General features: G+C 40.9%; 1 protein-coding gene across 17 annotated transcripts in view; it reads left to right on the forward strand.

Annotated features, from left to right (window-relative positions):
* Positions 1 to 12,119: 12,119 nt before the first annotated feature.
* Positions 12,120 to 19,783, forward strand: part of DOCK3 (dedicator of cytokinesis 3) — a 224,799-nt gene continuing 217,135 nt past the window's right edge. For 4 of the 17 annotated variants that reach the window (XM_083795731.1, XM_083795747.1, XM_083795742.1 and 1 more), the window contains exon 1: positions 18,256 to 18,522. In XM_083795731.1, coding sequence (XP_083651857.1) covers positions 18,330 to 18,522 — 193 coding nt within the window. In that variant the 5' untranslated portion in view covers positions 18,256 to 18,329. Of the gene's footprint in view, positions 12,260 to 16,237; positions 16,382 to 16,655; positions 16,723 to 17,504; positions 17,987 to 18,253; positions 18,523 to 19,783 lie in introns of those variants that run through there. The other 13 variants (XM_083795750.1, XM_083795738.1, XM_083795733.1 and 10 more) reach the window with 7 other exon arrangements.

The raw sequence follows: 19,783 nt of genomic DNA on the forward strand, positions 1-19,783 counted from the left end.
TTAAGCAATGGTAAAGCTAGAATTGGAATAATGAGAAAAATAGAAAATGCCTTTGAAAGAAATTCTAAGATTGAATTATGAAAACGTGGCATCTTTAAAGCTCTTGAGATATCAGGTCATTTTGTTAGTCAAGCACATACATGTGCACCTATTTTGAAGTGTAGTTACACAAGTTCAGTATTTGAGATATACGTATACTTTTTAACATCAGCTTTCACAGAAGGACTAAATTTGAGAGAAGAGAACCACAACCTCTGAAAATTACCTTCTCAGAGGAGCTTTATTCTGAAATTCCTCCCATTACTAGCTGTCTGGAAACAAAAACAAGCATTCTTAAACAAAATGCACCTTTTAGCCATGTGAGTGATTGTCCTTGTAGTTGTAAAGCTGTGATTTATTTATTTATTTTTTTTTCTTGGAGGAATCTCTTTGTATCTGTTCCTTCCTATGAGGTTCTTGAACACTGTTTTTCATATAAACCAGCTTTACTCTGTCAAGCAGCAGAGTCACAGGAAACCAAGGCTCCACAGATCCTGTAGGGTCCTCCCACTCAGTATTGCCTGGCAAGCCAATTAGCTTGATATTTTTATCTCTAACTTGATTTGGAACTAATTGTAAATTTCTATTTTACCATTCTGTTTTCTGTGATAAATGCCCTACTCATTGTTAGATCCGCTCCTAGGGCAGCTGAATCGCATTCTGCCTGTGCCACGCTCTGTGGCTCTGGCACCCAAGGATTACAGAGAAGCAACATCGTGATCGTGGCCCGGAGCACAGGGGATGTGTTCTCTCTTCCCAACAGTGCAGGCTTTCCTACCATACCCCTCACTGCAGTGAAAATATTGTTCTATATTAAGGCTCTTGTCAGTTGTTTAGTATCCCCTGAGTTGCCCTCAAAGCAAAGCCTAATTCTGTACACTAAATCTAGAAAGCTGGAGACAGTTCATGTTTTACTCTAATTCCATGCTTTTTATTTATTTTTTATTATTATCTCAGTGTCTACCATTAGAAACAATTTATTTTAAAGCTTGAGATGTGGTTTTTACCATAGAGTACATCTTCCTTTACAAGTTTGAAGTAAATCTTTCAATCATTACCATTTACTGCAGTTTGCCTGATATCACTGAGTGGTATCAGAGCGCAGAACATGGATTGCTTCTGGTTAAAACTAAGCTAGAATATGCACTCCATGAACACCCATGAATGTCCATTAAGCAGCTAGAGAACATTAATTCCTGGGCCCATACCAGCGCTTATCCCAAGTGATATATATATAGTGGACACTGGTTTGTCAGCATTAACCGTTCAGCTGTGCATATGTTCTCCCACCTCATTTTATGGTGCAGGAACAAGGAGGTGAAGGTATGCACACGATATGTGTAAAAGTGGTGCTCTGGTCTGAGGAGGCTCTTGCTTGGCCCAGTAGGGGGAAGTTCACTGGGAGTGGAGAAGTGGGATCAGAGAAGTAAATAACTCTCTACTCGTTACTCTCTTCTCAGAAAAATGTCTCTTCCTGTTTTGAGCTCAGGTAACTGAAAAACTTGCTGGCTGTTTCCATTAAAGCCGTTGAGCAGGCACAGTTCTCTTAACTGTGTTAGATTAATTACCTTGATCCCAAGAGTGCGGTGTGCAGACCACCGACAGAAGAAGCTGAAAAGCAGTTTACAGTCTGACTTCTTAGTGTGTGCCTAAGTAACAGTGTCTGTCTAGCTACAGCTAACAGGAGACTCACAATCAACTGGAAAGACCCCTGAGGAAGGATGGAGTACATTGCAGCCATACCTACTTTCCAAGCCTGCTTCTTCCCTACAAATCTTAGCTACCTTACTCCATGTAAGTACTGAAAGAAAATGCAAGATTCGGCTGTCTCGATTTGATCATCTGCATCTGAGCTTTTCATCTAACTCCACTGTGGTAATTCAAGCAAGCAGTTCTCTTCCACAGGCAGCTGAGTTCATGGAATTGTGTATTGAAAAGTCTCACACAAAAGTGAACTTTGTGTTCTAAATTACTGAGATGATGCCTTTTCCATTAGCACTTTAATTGAGGCTTTTGCTGCAGCAAATGTTTAGCACTGTAAGTAATTGGTAAAGGCTGCTGACCTGATAATACTGTGATAGGTTCAACCTAATCTGGAAGAAAAGCCATAAAACAGTTAGTGCCTCAGCTAACTCAAAGAATCTTCAAAAAAGAAAAGCATAATCTGAATGTTGTGCACAGCAAGTTGAAACATGCCTGGAATATTGCAGAAGGGCAACAGTGAGATGAATTAAAAAAGACTGCTCATTTTCCATGCGTTTTCCTGGGGAGTGGTCACACAGCTCCCCTCAGTCTGCTTTTGAATATCCCTTCAGCAACAGGAACCAGTATGCCATGGGAAAATGCTGTGACTGCTTTTAGCATCACAGAGTCATTTTTTATTGGAAAGTGTGCACAAAGTCATTATTTTATTGGAAATTCATCGTCTGCCTTCTAGCGTGTAGTCTGTCTACCCATCTGAGTCTTAACCACTTGAGAACTGATTCAAGAATTCTATCATTCAAAAGCAGTAAAAGGTTAGAAAAGCCGACAGAGATTAGACGGTATTAAGAAGTCTTTCTCCTTTTCCCTAAACACAGAGAAGCTTGAGGAGACTGGTGAAACTACTTAGCAAAGAGAACATGAGTGTGAAGGCCGCAGCAGAAGCAAGTTGGATTGTTCTGCAGTCTAATCCATTTGCTTGGGAGTGAATCTTGAACTGGGTGTCGTTGGGTGCCTCCCCTGCCCAGCGCTCTGTTGTGCCGGGGAGATGGCAGCGTGATGGCACGCCGCATGCCACGGCCTGCGAGGCCGCACCAGCCTCACCTTCCAGCCCTGCCAGCATTTCATTAGAACCCAGAACTAGGAAGAAGAGATACGTGGGATCATGCTGATCTCCACTTTGTTGTGTGATGGAGGTAGGACAAGGAGGGACAAAGACCCCATCTCTTTCTCTGGAGGTAGAACTAGGTCCTCCTTTCCAGACCTATGCTAAACCTGGAGCAGAAAAAGCAAAGCCTTTTCAAGTGGAGAAACCCAGACTGAGGACTCATGATAGGCAGAGAGGAAAGAGCAAGCACATGAACAGCCAGATAAAATACAAATGTATGTAATGCTTAAGTAGATATCATTAGGGCTGTGAATTTTGAAAACTGGTAATATCCATGAATTTCACTGGTCAGTATTTACCATCTCACTGACACCCTGCTCACTAAGCCATCATTTCCAGGATTTATTCAACCATTCCAAATCTCTGAGCAGATTCAGACAGCTGCATTTTAAAAATGAGCAGGTAAACCTGTAGTTTTTTCTTTAATACCAAATGTAGGCGGTATTGCCCACTGAGACCAAGCACAGTCTGTCAACATGCCAGTGAGAGTTTTCATATATGTAGCATCTTTTGGTTTATTAAGCCTGGAAGGAAGTTTTTGAACTACAAAAATAAGAAAAATCATGGGATCTTAACAGCTAAAACATTTTTTTCCTGGCTGTGAAAATTCCAAATAAGCCATGTTTTGTGGTGATCTTTTTTTATCTTGAGACTGTTCAGTCAATTTATAATGAGGCTTCTCTTCCTTGACTCATGCACAGATGAAATTTTGCATGGGAAAAGATACAAAAATATTTTTAATTTTAATTTTTGTTCCCATAAAACATGCATAATTAAAAACAAAATACCACATCCAGCGATGTAACTTCAAAGTAAGACGTTAACCTGTGTCATTTACTGTAGAAAGGCCTACAGCTTCCTCCTGAGGAGCAGAGGGGCAGGCGCTGAGCTCTGCTCTCTGGGGACGGCGACAGGACCCGAGGGAACGGCATGGAGCTGGGACAGGGGAGGGTCAGGCTGGGTGTGAGGGAAAGGTTCTGCACCCAGAGGTGGTCGGGCCCTGGGACAGGCTGCCCAGGGCAGTGGGTACGGCACTGAGCCTGTTCAAGGAGCATTTGGACAATGCTCTCAGACACAGGGTCTGATTTTTGGTGGTCCTGTGTGGAGCCAGGAGCTGGACTGGATGAGCCTTGTGGGTCCCTTCCAACCTGGGATACTCTATTATTCTGTGATGAGTCTATGATGTTATGTTATATTCATATAAATATATTTTCATTTTGAGTATCAAATATAAATTTGTGTTAGGGTCACCTAATTAATATTTTGTTATATAGAGAATGGTACCAATAACCTACTCCTGAAAGACTGGAGTTTAAGAATTTCACCTGAGAATTGCATCAAGATTGTCCTTCCTGGTTGAGTTAATGAATGTTTCTTCAGGTGATAGCCAACCTAGAGTTAAAAACTGAAGCAATGAAGAATTTTTTACATCCTCTGGTAAATTGTACCAATTTACTCCCATGATTAAATATCTGCACCCATTCCAGTCTTAATAGGTCATCATCACTGAGTCTTTTGATCTTGGAATCCCTTTGTCTGCTAGATTTAAAGAGCTATCAGAAAAGTCCTTGTATATATGCTTATAGACTCTGATCAAGTCATATCTTACCCTTCTCTTTGATAAAACTAACAAGATTGATCTCTCTAAATCTCTGTACTCAGAAGATTTATTTTTCAGAACTCAGATTATTCTTTTATTATTTTTTTTCTTGAACCTTTCTGATTTCTTTTTGGAGTAAGGTAGATATCAGTAGTTGGCACAGTATGTTACAATATGACCAGGATGCAAAATTATGTGGTTAGATTAGATTCATGCAAATCAGATAGAAATAATTGTTTCCTCTTTCATTTGAATCCATCCAAGCTCCATGTTGCTCTCACTGAGACTTGTAAGAGGATGACGTTTGTTATCGTTAGTTATATCGCTGATTATGGTCTGATTGCTTCGTTCAAGCTGTCTGGACTGAGCTACTGCTAGTAGCAGTAATAAAATCTTCACAGTATTGTATTAATCTTTAATAGGTCTGTAATGCCCAGGATGCAAAATAATGGTATTTTAGGAATGCCAATTACCATTATGTTTTTCAATATTATAATACTTCTGTCCCCAAAGCATTTTAGCTAACACATTTATATGACCTTAAGTGGGAAGCTTCCCATGATTCATATTCACTGTAAATAGAAAACTTTTTCTTTTTTTTAATATTTCCGCAAATAGTCCTAGAGAAATTAGGCATCTGTGGATTGTAAGGATCTGAATTAGTGAAAGCCACTTCTGGAAGTATATCAGATGTCTTGTAGCTTCAGAGTGCAAAGTTCCTTGCATAGGATTCATCAGTATTTTATAGCTTCCTTGAGGAAATTATGTGGCTTTGGTTGGTCTGCAAATCAAGTATTTCCTAGGCTGCAATTCATATAAATATGTATTTAGAATAAACTATTAGAATGTGACTTCTTAAATCCAGGTAGCTCAACCAAATCCTGTCTGACTTTCTTTGTTGTCAGCAAGCTAACTTACTATGTACATCTGTCTTGTAGTTTGTTGTAGTTTTATAGGATCATTTCTAGTATAATATTTGGAATGTTTTGTAGAGTTCCCAACTGCTCTTGGCTATGATCGGTAGATGTTATATTGGTTTCATTATTTTTTTTCTAATATTGTGCTAAATTCCTGCTGAACTGTCTGTACAAGGATATTCTTTGCATTAGACATGTTCTGTGCTTGGGAAGAACGAGTAGGCTCCCATACAAACTGCTTAATGTACATTCTGGGTGCTTGTTTTGGCTCCTGGATCTAACATATATCTTGCTACAGCAGGAAAAAGTCAAGTAGGTTGATACCTCTTTTATGGTTCCATCATGGAGTAATTTCCCTCCCTCTAAAAGAAAACAGTGACAATGAATTTACTTAATTTTTTTTTTTAAAGGGGTGGGGGGAGGGAAGGGGGGAGGAAGGCTCTAAATAAAATATTTATTTTACCACAATAACAATCTGATACAAAATAAACCTTTTTACTGTATGGCAAGGTCTTTCTAATGACCATTGGACTTGGAATGATCTCCTAACAGTGACTCTGTCCTCTCTTTTTCTAAGCAAGGCAAGCAAAGTTTCTTCTTTTCATGTCTTCTCATGTAATAATGTTCCATTTCCCTACCTGTTCTAATAGCCTTTCTTTGTACTTGTATGAATCTTGCTGGAACATGGATGATATAATTACGTAAAGTTCTCCAAAGTTTTTGCACGTAAGTTTTACCGATGCTTAGCTAAGTGGTCTGTTTTCAATGAAAATATCTTGTTTCATCCTTGTATCATGCTTGCTTTTTTTCTGTGTGGTTGCACTACAAATCAGGCAGTTAGCCATCCTGTGATCAACCACACACAGACTTTTTCCCTCCTCAGTCATTTTCAACCAATGAATCTTAAGCTTACAGCAGAGTTGTAATTTCTGAGAGCATCATTTTCTAATTTGTACTATTAGCATTTATGCCATACTGATTACTCTGTTATTAAAATTATCCATTTCTTCCCAGGATACTCTGATCTTCCACTGTGACATTGTATCTCAGTCAGTTAATATTAATACAGTTTCTGGTTGTTGTGTTTTTTGTTTTTTTTTTTTTTTTGGTTGGTTTGTTTGTTTGTTTTTTTTCCTGTTAGTTTATTTTTGGTTCTGCAAATGCTGTTAAGTAAATACTATGTGAAAATATTATCTCAGAACACCTGAAGACTCTGGCCCCATTGGCATCTGTAAAGTACTCAGCTCCCTTACTAAGATCTTTCTTTGCTTCCTTGTGTACTGTTTAGTCTCACTGAATCCTGGGTAGGTTACCTGTAGATTATCCTAAATATAGTTTTATCTAGAAAAGTAATTTTATATTTAAATAGAGCTTATGTTTTGTTACACTGCCTCTTTTTCTTCAGCATTGCATTCAAAAACATTTGAGAACTTCTTATGCTACATATTTTTGACTACTAGGTAAATAGTTGCTTCGATCACCTCTTCTGCCTTCTTAAATGAATCTGTCTCATTTTAGGACCGGGATCAAATGATTAAATATTTTACAAATTTCTGATTTCAGAACAGAACACTAAGGTGTCAAGATATTCTGGAATGTGGATATTTATACTGCAAGGTTCTCAACTAGATTGTGTTGGACCCTCTGACCTTTGCCTCTGACATGGGTTTCTTTTCACATTTCACCAAATGGCTGGTATTGATTTACCATTCAGCACATGAACCTGCCCCTCAACCTTACTGAAAATTAAAAGAGTGATGTTCTAGATTACCCTCACTGCAATGTCTCTCCACTTTTTGCTTTTTTAAAACAAATAACTGACTTTTTATCATTATTATTGTTGTTATTTTGTTGTCCTTTCCATGACTTAGTTCAAATTAATTTCTGGAAGCTCTCACTTTCTCCTTTCACATTTTATACTCATAATTTTTACCTCTCTCTTCTGACTTCATCCCTTCCTAAAGCCCTGTTTGGTTTTTCATTTGCCCTGTTGGCTTTGTTTGGGGTGCTTATTCATTTGGAGCCTGTTTTTACTGAAGTGTTTTTGCTTGGTGTTCGAATTTTAGCAATACTAATCTATTGCTTTCACATTGAACATGAAGGTCTAGAATTTATTTAAGTTTGTAAGTTTTTCAGACCAATTATTTTCAATATACAGTTACCATAGTTACTCAGATTCTTCTTTTAAAATCAAGATTGAGTCCAATGTTTGTTTACCATTTCATTTGAATTGCATCATCTTAGTTCCTTCACTCCAAGGTTATTTGATCAACTCTTTTATAATGTCCTTCTTGCTAATCCAAATCACATTCACAACAGTATCATTTTATGTGAATTTAAGAAACATTTGGTAAAGAAGTCTGGCAATGCTCAAACTAATGAGGTTATGAATGCTACCGCTGACAGGAACATTTATTTTCTCATCTCTGTCTGGAAAGTTAGGTCCTATGCTGATACAGTTTCTAGAAGCCATAGAATTATTATTTTTTTAATCAAATCCAATTCTAGAATTCTCTTGAAAATCTTGAGCAAACTCATTGTTTGCTTATCATACCCCCAAAATATTTTGACTCAGAAATTATTTTGTCTGTGCTACCCACATTTCTTTAATCTACCATGCCCTTGTTTCATAATGCTAGTATATCAGTATTTCCTGCAGTTTTTCTGCAATTCATTTTTATCACTTTTCATTATTGTTATCCTTAGATGTTTTCCTCAGATTCTTTTAAACTACACAGTGGATATACAGGTTAATTATTAGTCATTCAGACAGCAATCTCACCCACAACAGTAAAATACTTCACTTGCATCATATTGATATATATTCCTTTTCATTTATTCTCTTTTATTAGTTGTAATGTTTATATTTTATTCTTTAGGAATGCACAATATTTCATAATTCCAACCATAACATGTTTTATGTAGGTAATAAATTTTTCTTGCCCGTTTATAGGCACCAATAGAAATTTCAATAACATTATTTCTTCAGTGACTTGTGCACCCAAAAATGTTTCTGTTCCTTTCCTCAAAGTTATGTGAGTTGGTCTAATAAAAGACACTTATACTCCCTTCATTACTTATGATAGAATGAGCACTTTGCAAACTGCAACAGTTAGTACAAATTCCAAACTAACTAGTAAGGTATAGTACTTTTTTTTTTTTTTTAATGGGTGAAAAACAGATTTTACCAGGTTGCAATAGAATTAGTATTAGCAGAAGATTACCTGTCTGCTAGGAATCCTGCCATTAGCTCAGTGGCTTGAAATGTTAAATCTCTGCTGAACGCGTCCTGTCTAGAGTGTGACAAGAAACAGCCGTCACAGGTCAATTCGAGATAATACAGTCGAGCATTTTGAGAACAAAACAAACAGTATTTTGAAATTTCAGCAGGGAAGGAGAGATGCATCAGACACCAAAAGAAAAAAAATCATATTAAGAGGAAAATGTATGAATTATACCAAAATTTGCAGTCTTCTAATTCTGAACAGTAACACATTTGTAGCAGTGCATGCTGAATCAGGAGCAGCTGAGGGAGCTGGGATTGTTCAGCCTGGAGAAGAGGAGTCTCAGGGGCGACCTCATCGCTCTCTACAGGTACCTTAAAGGAGGCTGTAGCGAGGTGGGGGTTGGTCTATTCTCCCACGTGCTGGGTGACAGGACGAGGGGGAATGGGCGAAAGTTGTGCCAGGGGAGGTTTAGGTTGGATGTTAGGAAGAACTTCTTTACTGAAAGGGTTGTTAGGCATTGGAATAGGCTGCCCAGGGAAGTGGCTGAGTCACCATCCCTGGAGGTCTTTAAGAGACGTTTAGGTGTTGAGCTTAGTGATATGGTTTAGTGGAGGACTTGTTAGTATTAGGTAGGAGGTTGGACTGGGTGATCTTGGAGGTCTCTTCCAACCTAGAAAATTCTGTGTGATTCTGTGTGATCTAAATTCGTGTAGATCCTTCTCCATTCCCAATAGGGAAAAAATAAAGGAGTTAATAAAAATTGCCTGAATCTTAACTTCATAATCCTAACAGGTTCAGGTAGTCAAGCAATCTGTTTGCAGTGTATGTTTGCACTTTGGTTGACAGGCATGTTGAATATTTATATTGGTTGCTGGATTTAGTGCTACTAAACAAATATATGAGTTTGTTTATCCCGTGTAGGAAGGTAGCAATGTCCATAGCCAATCCAAAACCTGATGGAAATGTGACAATATGGTGGATAATTTATAAATCATAAATGAAAAATAAATCTTCTAACTGAGTCTGTCCCCTGCTGTGTACCATGCTTTGCAGGAAAAAAAATGTGACTGTAAAAATAACTTTTACAAAGTCTTTTCTACATCTTATGTTGGCTTTAAGCGAATGAATGGGTTTAATATGGATGCTGCCTTTACGCTTAAAACGTTTGTGGCTGAAACACTACCTGGGTCATAGCAGGTTTCTTCCTACCTTATTATTCTTTCAGTTTTTGAGATTTTTGTGCCTATCACTGAAAACTTTACAATACGGGTATACCTTCCTCTTTTGATGGCCTGCCTTCAGATGGAATATATCAATGAGAGCTTTCTTGAAGAACTGTGCGCTTCTACTTCTGACAGACAATTATGTTAACGGATGCTATAATGCTAGTTATTTAGTATGTTGATGGCAACACAAAGAATTAAAATTTTATTGCATAGCCTTACAGGAGGTGAGAAACATATTCTCTGTCTTTAATTAGCACCTGTACAATCTTAAACGTTTTTTGTTTGTTTGTTTGTTTGTTTTTCTCCATGTGGAGATGATCTGCTTAATCTGGGCTTTTTCTCCTAATGGCTCAATCAGTCACTCCATGATAGGACATTTCTGTCTGTTTATCAGGAAAATACCTCTCATATAGACTGAGCTGCTGTTTGCATGTCTGCTACAGATAGATAGCATCTTGAGGAGCTCTAGGCTAAGTCTTTACTGTGTGAGTTTACACCAGGGATGTTCACTGAGCATTTGGGGGGAGACAGGACGTGAATCTGTGCCCTTTTGCTTGGTGAACAACTGTCAGAAATTTTCTGATTGCTAGAGTGTAAAGAACAGCACTAAAGAAAAGTGAATATTCAATATCCTTGAGGGGACAAATGGATGTCATCTATTTCTGAGTAGAAGATTGTTGGGTATATTAAAGAGTTCCTTGCCAGTTTAACTGTACTACATTAAGGCATTAGATTGTGTTTATGTGATTATTGATTACTTCTTTGTGGTGATAGCTGACGAGGTGTCCATGCTTTTGTTGTTTAGATGAATCAGCTGCTGGTCACTTTGTGTTGATTCACTTTCAGAGCTGGATGTAAGCAGACTGGATGGATTTATGGTAACTTAATCCTTTTCACTCAGAGACGTGCCAGTTTTGGTAATTGTTGTTCTTGACTAATTGTTCTGCTGTGTCAAGTAACAAAATGTTCCTACATTCTCTTATTCTGCTCAAGATGATCTTGGTTCCATTACACTGGTCAAAGCTCCTAAAATATGTTTCTGTCAGCTTGTTTTGTTTTGTTTTGTTCCCAGTTAACCTAAGCGACACAGCTTAGTGTCTTTGGATGTAGTTATAGTTTTGGCATGAGTGAGACCAGGCTCCAAAGGTTTGATCTATAAAAGACTGAAGTGGAATGCTGAGAACGCAAGTAGAAGATCTCTCTCTCTTTTTCTTTTAAAGATTAGAATATTCTAATGTCTTTCATAGGGATTACATTTCGAATTCTTTTTGGAATCTGAAGTTCGTATAAAGACTTAACCATTATCTACTTTTTAGGTAGAAAATCTCCCTCTGGGCACATGACACTAGCAATTAGAAACTTGATTTAGCTATCTATTGAACTATCCATATTTTAATTGTTTCAATTTAGCAACAACAAAAAGATAATCTTTTAAATATTAATTATATAATTATTAAATATCAAAAGGCATTATGTATTTATTTTGAATATACATATATTCAATACTGTATTTTGGTTAAAAAAAATCAGACAAACATAGAGGATGGTTATCATGTTTTATAAATAAATATGTAATTAATATGGACAGTACAATAGAAGGAAAATGGTAAACACTGCTTCTTGGGTATTGAGCACCTTGCCATGACTGTTTATACCAGTCATCGCGCTTCTCAGTAGTTGAACTGGAATAGCATGCCCCCGGCTAAGCTGTATGCACCAGCCATCTGCAAAGTAAAAATGAGATGAACATAGGTTCATCAGGACTTCAAATTATTCATCTCAGTTCTTCCAGACTCACGTTTTTCCTATTGTTGATGCTAATTTCCTTTTGTTGATGATAGTTTTAGTTCCAGGCAAGAACATATTCTCTGTACAGGTCAAAGGCTGGTGGCCAGAAGTAACGCAGCCCGCTGGTCCTCCAGCTCGCGTGGCGACCAGCACGGCCAGCTACTGCTTTCCTCATGAGGACGCGGAGGAACGGGATTTGGGGCCGACTGACGCCGGGCCGCGGAGCAGGGGCAGGAGGCCGTGTCCCGCCCGGTGGCAGCGACCCTAACAGGCGGCGGCGCGCTGCGGGCCGCAATCGCTTCCCGGCCACGATCGCTTCCCGCCCGCGGCAGCACCACGGAGAGCGCCAGGGGCGCCGGGCCCACAAAATGGCCGCTGCCCGGCGGGCCCCGCGCCGCGCCGCAGGCGGGGGCGTCCAGGGCGCCGGTAGGGCCGCGGGGCCTGGCGGAGGGCAGCCCGGCCGCGGGTCTTCCTGCCCTGGCCTGTCAGACGGTTCAAAGGCAAATCAACCCGCTCCCTGTCTGTTTTACAGATCGACAGCGTGTGCCAGGGAGGGAGAGCAAGCTGTGAGCCTTCAGCCCCTAACCCCGGAGGTACGTTAGGTTGTTTTCTTCCCTACAAACCAAGGCTCAGTTGTCCTTGAAACAAAGCAATAACATGAGACAGAGCACTGGAGGAAAAAACAAACAAACAAACAAACAAAACAAACAGTAATAAATTACTCTGCATTCCCTTGAAGAGATTTGGCTAGGGATTGGTTAAGTGACAGTTAAAAACACTTAAGGCAGCCTCTGAAACGGCGGCCCTGTTGCATTTCCAGGAGTGATGCAACCAGTTCTCAGATGTTTTCTCTCAGTAGTATAGATTTCTTAGAATCAAATCTTTCAAGGCAATAAATAAATATATGATACCTAAGATCAGAAATGAAAGACCACCACCACCACCAAAAAGACAAAAAAAAAAATCATGTTCACAAGAAGAGTTCACAAATAATTTCTGAAGTCTCTTTTAAAAAAATGACAGGAGCTAATTGTTACTTTGGAAGGGCTTCTTGTATCCTGAACATTAGAAGAAATTAATAGGAAAAGGTACCAATTTGTCACAACAATGCTAATTAACATTTTATAATTTCTCTCTCTTTTACTAGGTAATTTGCTGTAGTGAGGATATTAGGGATAAGTGAGAATGAGGCTGCAATAGTGTTTTTCTTAAATTTCTTGAGTATTTATGAAACATGAAGATTCAAATGAATATTTCCCTTTTTACAAATTGAAGAACAAAGTATTCTGCTTTAGTATCAGGAAAATGTTTGTTCAGCATGAGCTGTTATGACACTGAGGTGATAACAAATAAAGGTCCAGCTGACTACAAAATTACCACCTGCACTGAATTTTTAGTAATTATACTTGATGAACGCTATTTGTATTAACACATTAGTCAGTCCATTCTCTACTTTTCTGCTGAAAATAAATTAAAATAATTATCTGCCTTAATTTGGACACCTTCTAGGCAAACAACATATAAACTTACAAATTGTTTGATGTTGGCATAAAAATTTGATCCGTATTTGTTCTTATGCAAGTTCTGCTCTTTCCTGATTTTAAAATTGGTTTTCAAGCAATGTTACAAATAGAGTAAAAGTAAGTTAGCATACTTGTAACTGCAAGTTGTGTTCTTTGCTCTTAGTTGGTCATTGTGGATTTTTTTGTTTCTTTGTGGGTGTGTTTGTTGGTTTTTTTTGGTTGTGTTTTTTTTGAAGGTGAGACTTAACTCCAAATGTCTGATGTTCTGGAGATATTTGAAAGTACCTCTTTCCCCCCTCTCCTTGTCCCAGGATGACTTTAGCTTTCCCTTGCTTTGAAGATTAGACCAAAAAATACAGGAAGTACTGGAATATTTTATGCTGACTTCCACTTTTCATCAAAGAAAAATTTTGGTGCTAAAGGAATGGAAAGATTGAACTATAGTCACTGAGAAGTTCCTAGGATTACCTGAAAAATACATTTCCTGTGTCGCACATGATAAGGTTAGATGTGTTTTGGTTGCTTTCAATCATAGGCTCCCATTTCAGGCATTCAATAATGAACACATGATAGAGTCATAAGTGCTAGCTGAAAATGCTGCCTGGCGCGTAGGGGTTGGCTTTCCTTGCCTGCCGCTCTGAGAAATGTTGAGGTGTGGGAGGAGAGAAGGCTACTAATAAAGAGCTTGTTCTGAATTAAAAAAAAAAAATAAATCTAAAGATAATGGTCTTTAAAATCTTCCCTAATCCTGAGCAATAATCAGAAATTATACTGATGAAAGCGTGTTTGGGTGAATGAGGTTGTGGAGCACAAACACTGCAATGGCTAGTGCTCTAAAGGAAAATACTGTTGTCCATTTGCTACCTTTAGATTCCCACTGTGGCAGTTTAGTCCTTTCTTCCTAAGGAAAAAGTCTGTGAGATGGCCTTGGGCTATAGGAAAAATAACATAATTTGGATCCATACATCGAGAGCTGAGACCTCCCACTTAAAAGTTTCATGATTACTTCATCAAAACAAGAACAGCTCAGTTATTGAGATCTGTGAATCCTTATTTTGAGGGACAAAGGAGAAATGCTTTGTGCTTCAAAAGGACCTGCGAGGTTGTGGGAGATGATGATAGAGTGTATTTGCTTCAGATCCTTTTGCTTCTCCTTGCAATTTGTAATTTTATAGGAAAGCCAAGTTGTTTAATGGCTTAAACCATCTTATGAACAGGGGGAGAATATGAACTATAAAAGAAACAAGCATGCAAAGTTGGAAGTGTAAGTGTGGAAAAGGAAGTAATGTAAGCAAATAAGCTGACTGTTAGAGCGAGGTTAAAAGTCATCGCTGATTTTTCTCTGATAGCAGGAGATCCGGGCTGTGTTTGTAAAACAGATTTGCAGTAATAATGGAAGTAGGAGTACCAGCATCTATAGCTCTGAGAATGGGGAGAAAGGGTAAAGTATAGGGATGCTCTTACCTGAAAGGGAGGGCAGGAGGTGTTATGTTCCACAATACTGTAAGGCTGAGATAACTGGGAAGAATTTGCTTGCAGGGAGGTATGAGAATCCCTGCTTTCTGCACTCTGACCTTCCATTGTCCCTTGTAGAGCGTTTGAAAGGATTGTACAGTTCCCTTGATCTATTTAAGAGAAAGAAACTGTGTCAAATCTCTCCATTCCCTAGCCAGCTGTCTTTCAGATCACATCTATATTATAGCAAGATAGTATGATATAAGATGTACTTTAATTAATACTGTATTGAACGTTAACGTGTGTTCTGCTTGGTTAAGGGCAATTGCATTTGTGGTAACTTAACCATGAGCAATTCACCACATTTCTGACACAACAGCTCCTGTACATGCACAGTAGTCGTTAAGTAACTTTTATCAGAGTTATGCAAAATAATTAACATTTTTTTTTTCCCTGTGACTTTCTGTAAGGGAAAGCTCCTTTTCTCTGAAAAGCGTTTGGGATCCATGATGTCCAGTGGAAGAAGTTCTTCTTGTAGGAGCTCTGGCATATGCAGCAAATTTTCAAATTTACTTTAATTGATGAAGTTAATTTTAAAAACTTCTTAACAAAACCTTCAAAACATCTAAATAATCTAATGAAGCAGGCATTGGATTTCAGTTCTGCAGTGGTGGTTTTGAAATTTTCACTCCACTTAGTAAGGAAAATTTAAAAACAGCTCCAGAACGACAAAATTTGGACATGTAACCCTCTAAATTTCTTGCTTGCCTTTGCACAATACTATTATACTTTTCTGTGCTTTACAGAACAGTGTGAACAGTAGTCAGCTGTGTTGAGAGGTAAAAGTGGGAAGAAATGGTTGTTTTGCAGCCCTGCACAATAGCTGCTGTTTGCGTTGGTCTGTCTCTTCTGCATATGGATGATCCGGAATACCTATTTGCTGCCTGGGAGATTAGTGCCGCTGCCTGCTTACAGGATGAGGTGTTTGTTTTATGCTACGCTTTGGCTAAGAATATTTACCAAAGCAATCAGTATGTATGTAGAGGTGGTAGGAGACTCATTAAGCTGGTGAATGCGAATCAGAGGAACAGGTGTAAATATATTTGGTAGCTTTATGTTATGCAAACTTGCATCCCACTAACACTACAGTTAGATGTACTGTTTTGTGTTTTTTGTTTTGTTTTGTTTTCTTAAGCAGGTCATGCACCCCTCTAGTAACTGTTCAAAAATAGGTATCACCAGCAGCAGTGCAGAAAAGTGTTGGAAAGACATAAGTAGTAACACTATATTTCACATACAAGTAATCTATCATCGGTGTAACTCTACCTGCTAATGCTATTGTTTGTATGTCCATGATGTGGAAATAAAAATCACAGTTGTTCTGAAGCAAAATGTTTTAGTTTGTTGCAGGTCCTGTTCTTTCAGCTATTTTGTAGATTTCTGTGTCCTCAAGTTCATTAAACCTTTGGAGGTTCGCTCCTTCTCTTTCCAAGTCCACCTTCATTCCATACTTACTTTAATGAGAAGCATGAGCTTGGACGTGGTTGTATTTTGAAGAAAATTCTGCTTTGTTCTTTAATTTTTCTTAAGCAGGAAAGGGATCTGCTTCGCTGCTCGTCAATTGGCAGCAAGAAGTATCCATGAAGTGCTGGGGAATGAGGAAACAGAGCTTGAAGAATTAACTGAACGTCATTACAGAGGTTTTCTGCTCCCAAAGTACTAGCAAGAGACGAACAGGTATTTATTACTGAAAAAACATACATCTGAGGTTCTAAATACCAGCAGCAGCCTATCTCCAACAGATGCAACTCAATGTCAGTTTTTGTCCCTTTGGAAAGCTATTTCTGCATGCTGTGGGAGTGCCTCAGGAAGGGAAGTAATGAAGCTATTGTAAATATATATGCTTAACTATGAATCTGAATTAAAATGTGATTGAATAAGTTGGGGTTTCTACATCAATAATGTAAAACACGCGTACTTATTGGCCGCTTTCTGTTTGTACTCTGCACAGGAAAATCCAACAGCTCCAAACCAAACAAAAACCTAAACAGAAAGCTGGCCATCTTCAGTGTTGAAAAGTAAGTTGCACACGTTAAAAAAATAAATAATGAAGGTTTCCACAGCAACCTAAGTTCTGTAGTGCAAATAGATGACTTTCATTCTGTTTTATTACATAATGATGGAACAGATATTCTATAAAAAGTGTTGGGTACATCTGAAGTTATATTATTAAAAAGTTTGATGTAATCCTAAAACTTTACATCAAGCAATTTACAAAGGTTTCTGAAAATGCTGTAGAGAGAGCGTTGTTTCTTCCTGCTTTGGGAAGGCTCTGACTGGAGAAAAATTGCTAACATGCTGGGGGATTTGCAGAGACCACAATTCCAGTTAAAGTTTGGGATTACGCACCTCAGCTTTCACTGTGTCGTGAGGAATTCAAATTCGGGCTCAGTGGAAAGATAACCGATTGTTGCGCCACCTGTCCGCATTTTGCCAGGTGCTTAGAAGCTTTGGAAATTAATAACGCGTAATGTAAAATAAGTCGGTGTCGTACACACGCTGGTCTCCCGAGGGGCGCGTGAATTTTCGCCTCCCAGAGAGCCCATTCCCTTTTTAGCCCGGTGCCCCCTCCGGTGTCGCAGCCCCCGAGCGCTGACAGGACCTCGGCCGCTCCCCAGCAGCCGTTTCCCGCCCTGTGCTGTGGGGCGGGGGGGGGGGGGAGCCGGGCCATGGGCTGCCGCCCCCGCGCCTCGCGCCCGCGCGCTCCTCGTGCGGCCGCGCGGGAGGGGGAGGGGAGGGGGGCGGGGGGGGGGAGGAGGCGGTGCGAGCCGCGCATGCGCGCCGGGCTCCGCTGAGGCGGTGGGGGGGGCGCGGCAGCGCGAGTCCTTCGGCGGCCGTGACGGGAGCGGCGGCGGCTGGGGGCGGCCGGGGCTGGGGGCTCCGCGGGGCCGCCGCGTCGGCAGGGCCGCGCCGGGAGGGCCACCGGGCGTCCCGCCACAGCCCGGGCGCTGAGGGGAGCCGCGGCCGTCGCCCCTGCGGGCGGGACGGACGGGCAGTGGGAGGGGGCGACCTCCTCTCGTTCCCCCTCCTTCCCCCCATCCCCTCAGCTCTCGCCCTGCCGGGACCCTCAAGGGTGCGGGGAGCCCAGGCGGGGGCTGCCGGTGCGGCGGCCGCGGAGCAGCGCCCCCGCTGAGGGGGGAGGAGGAGAAGCCGAAGCCGCCCCCGCTCCATGAGCGGCGCTCGTCCGCTTCGCTCTGCCCAGGGGATCCGCGGCCGGCCGCCGCCGCAACAGCAGCAGCAGCAGCATGTGGAGCCCGACCGAGGAGGAGAAATACGGCGTGGGTAGGTGCTGCCGCCCCTCGGCCCGGCCACTCGCCCCCGCCGCCGGGCCCCGGCCGCCGCCCCGCGGGGGTCGCCCCCGGCCGTGCTCGGCTCGCCCCGGCGCTCGGCCTCGGGGCTCTCCCCGGCGGCGGCTGACAGGAGCGGGCTGCGCGGCCCGGCCGCGCCCGCGGCGCTCAGCCCCTCATCGACTTAAGCGCGCGATGCTTTTTTTTTTTTGCCTTTTTTTTTTTTTTTTCCCCTACCTCCCCCCTCCGTCTTAATCCGCGCTTTGTGGCGAGCTTGTTTATGTGGAGTTTGGAGCACGGGAACGGCTCCGGCGCGGTGTCATTAGGGGGCGTCGGCGATGCACCTGCTGCGGGGGGCGGGAGCGGCCGGCGGGGTCCTGCGGCGCAGCGCGGGGCCGCTGCCGGCCGTGGGTGGGAGCCGCGCCTCGCCGCCCCCGAGCGCGTGCCCTGCTTCCAGAGCTCGCCCCCGATGGCTTCTCCCTTTTTTGTTTGGTAAACGTCAGGGCTACAGAGCGTACCGAGCAATTTTTGGTAAGTGCAGGAATGTTGTGCATCATCGAAGGAAGGCACGGTCTTTCCTTAGCTTCCTTTTTATTTTGGTTGAATGTTTCAAATAAACCGTTGATGCGATGTTCACGGTATAATAATAAAAGTAGGTAGCGCCTGTCCTGGCTACTTAGCTAAATGCTTCGTTAAAGTTACAGTTATCAGGTGTACGTATAGTTACATAAGTTCCACAGTGGGTGGTGATAATCCCTTTCTGCAAATATTTTTAAAATATATAATCCGACTTGTTACGAAGATCTGTTAACTTGTATGGTAAAGTGGGATTTTGCAGGTTGACTTGTATGCAATTAAGAGCCGGAGCGCAACAATGCTTATAACAAATTCTGAATGTGTCAGTGAGCAACAAAATGTATCAGAATGCTTTTTGCTAGTTTTTCACCTAGTGCAACAAATGCTTTGCTAAATACGTCCCATACATCTTCATAATAAATAATAGAATTAAGGAATGAACTTTTGTTTAAATAAAAAAAAATGCAATCAAGTTTAGTGTTTTAGATGTGAAACCATAGGTATGGGACAAACACTGAGAATATGTAAAAGTAACAAGTTTGGTTACATGTTGTGTGGATGTTTAGAGAATACAAAGTATCCCAGCCTTGTTCATACCTTTACTCTTGGTTTAAAAAAAAACCTAACAAAACAAAAAACAAAACCACCTCTGTTGTCCCAGTACTAAACTTGCTGGTGTTATTGTAACATATGCTGCAGAAAATAATTGTTTTTTCAAGTCCTGTTGGTTTTCCTGTGTTCTATTGATGTGGTCACTTTTCTTTGCTGTGAAATACCAGTGCCACAGGGTTTGATATTCAGAGTTTTATGTGCTGCTTGGCCGCTGTCCTCAAATAAGAAAATACGTATGCTGCCTTAACTGAAAAGCAGGTGGACTAATTTTGTTAAGGGAGATGCATGAGGGGATAAAGAGGAAATCTCAATTAAGGTTGTAAACCAGCCTCGAAGAGGCATCTAGAATAGAATGTTCCCTGAAGTAAGCATTTGTTTTTGTTCGTTCTGTAGTTCTAGGAATATTGCTGAGATTTCTTTGTTGTTGTTTCAGGCAACACATGTATAGGTAGGTCTGACATGCTAGGTGACTCTTTGTGAACTTTGGTGCTGTCTAGACAAGGGTGCGTGTTTGTTGTTGTTACTGTTTTTATTGTTGGGTTGTGTTAATTGCTCTTCCTATAATTGAAATTGGTGGTTAGTCCTCCAGAGAGGGAGAGTAAGC

Source organism: Anser anser, assembly GCF_964211835.1.
Source record: "Anser anser genome assembly, chromosome: 12".
NCBI classification, from domain to species: domain Eukaryota; kingdom Metazoa; phylum Chordata; class Aves; order Anseriformes; family Anatidae; genus Anser; species Anser anser.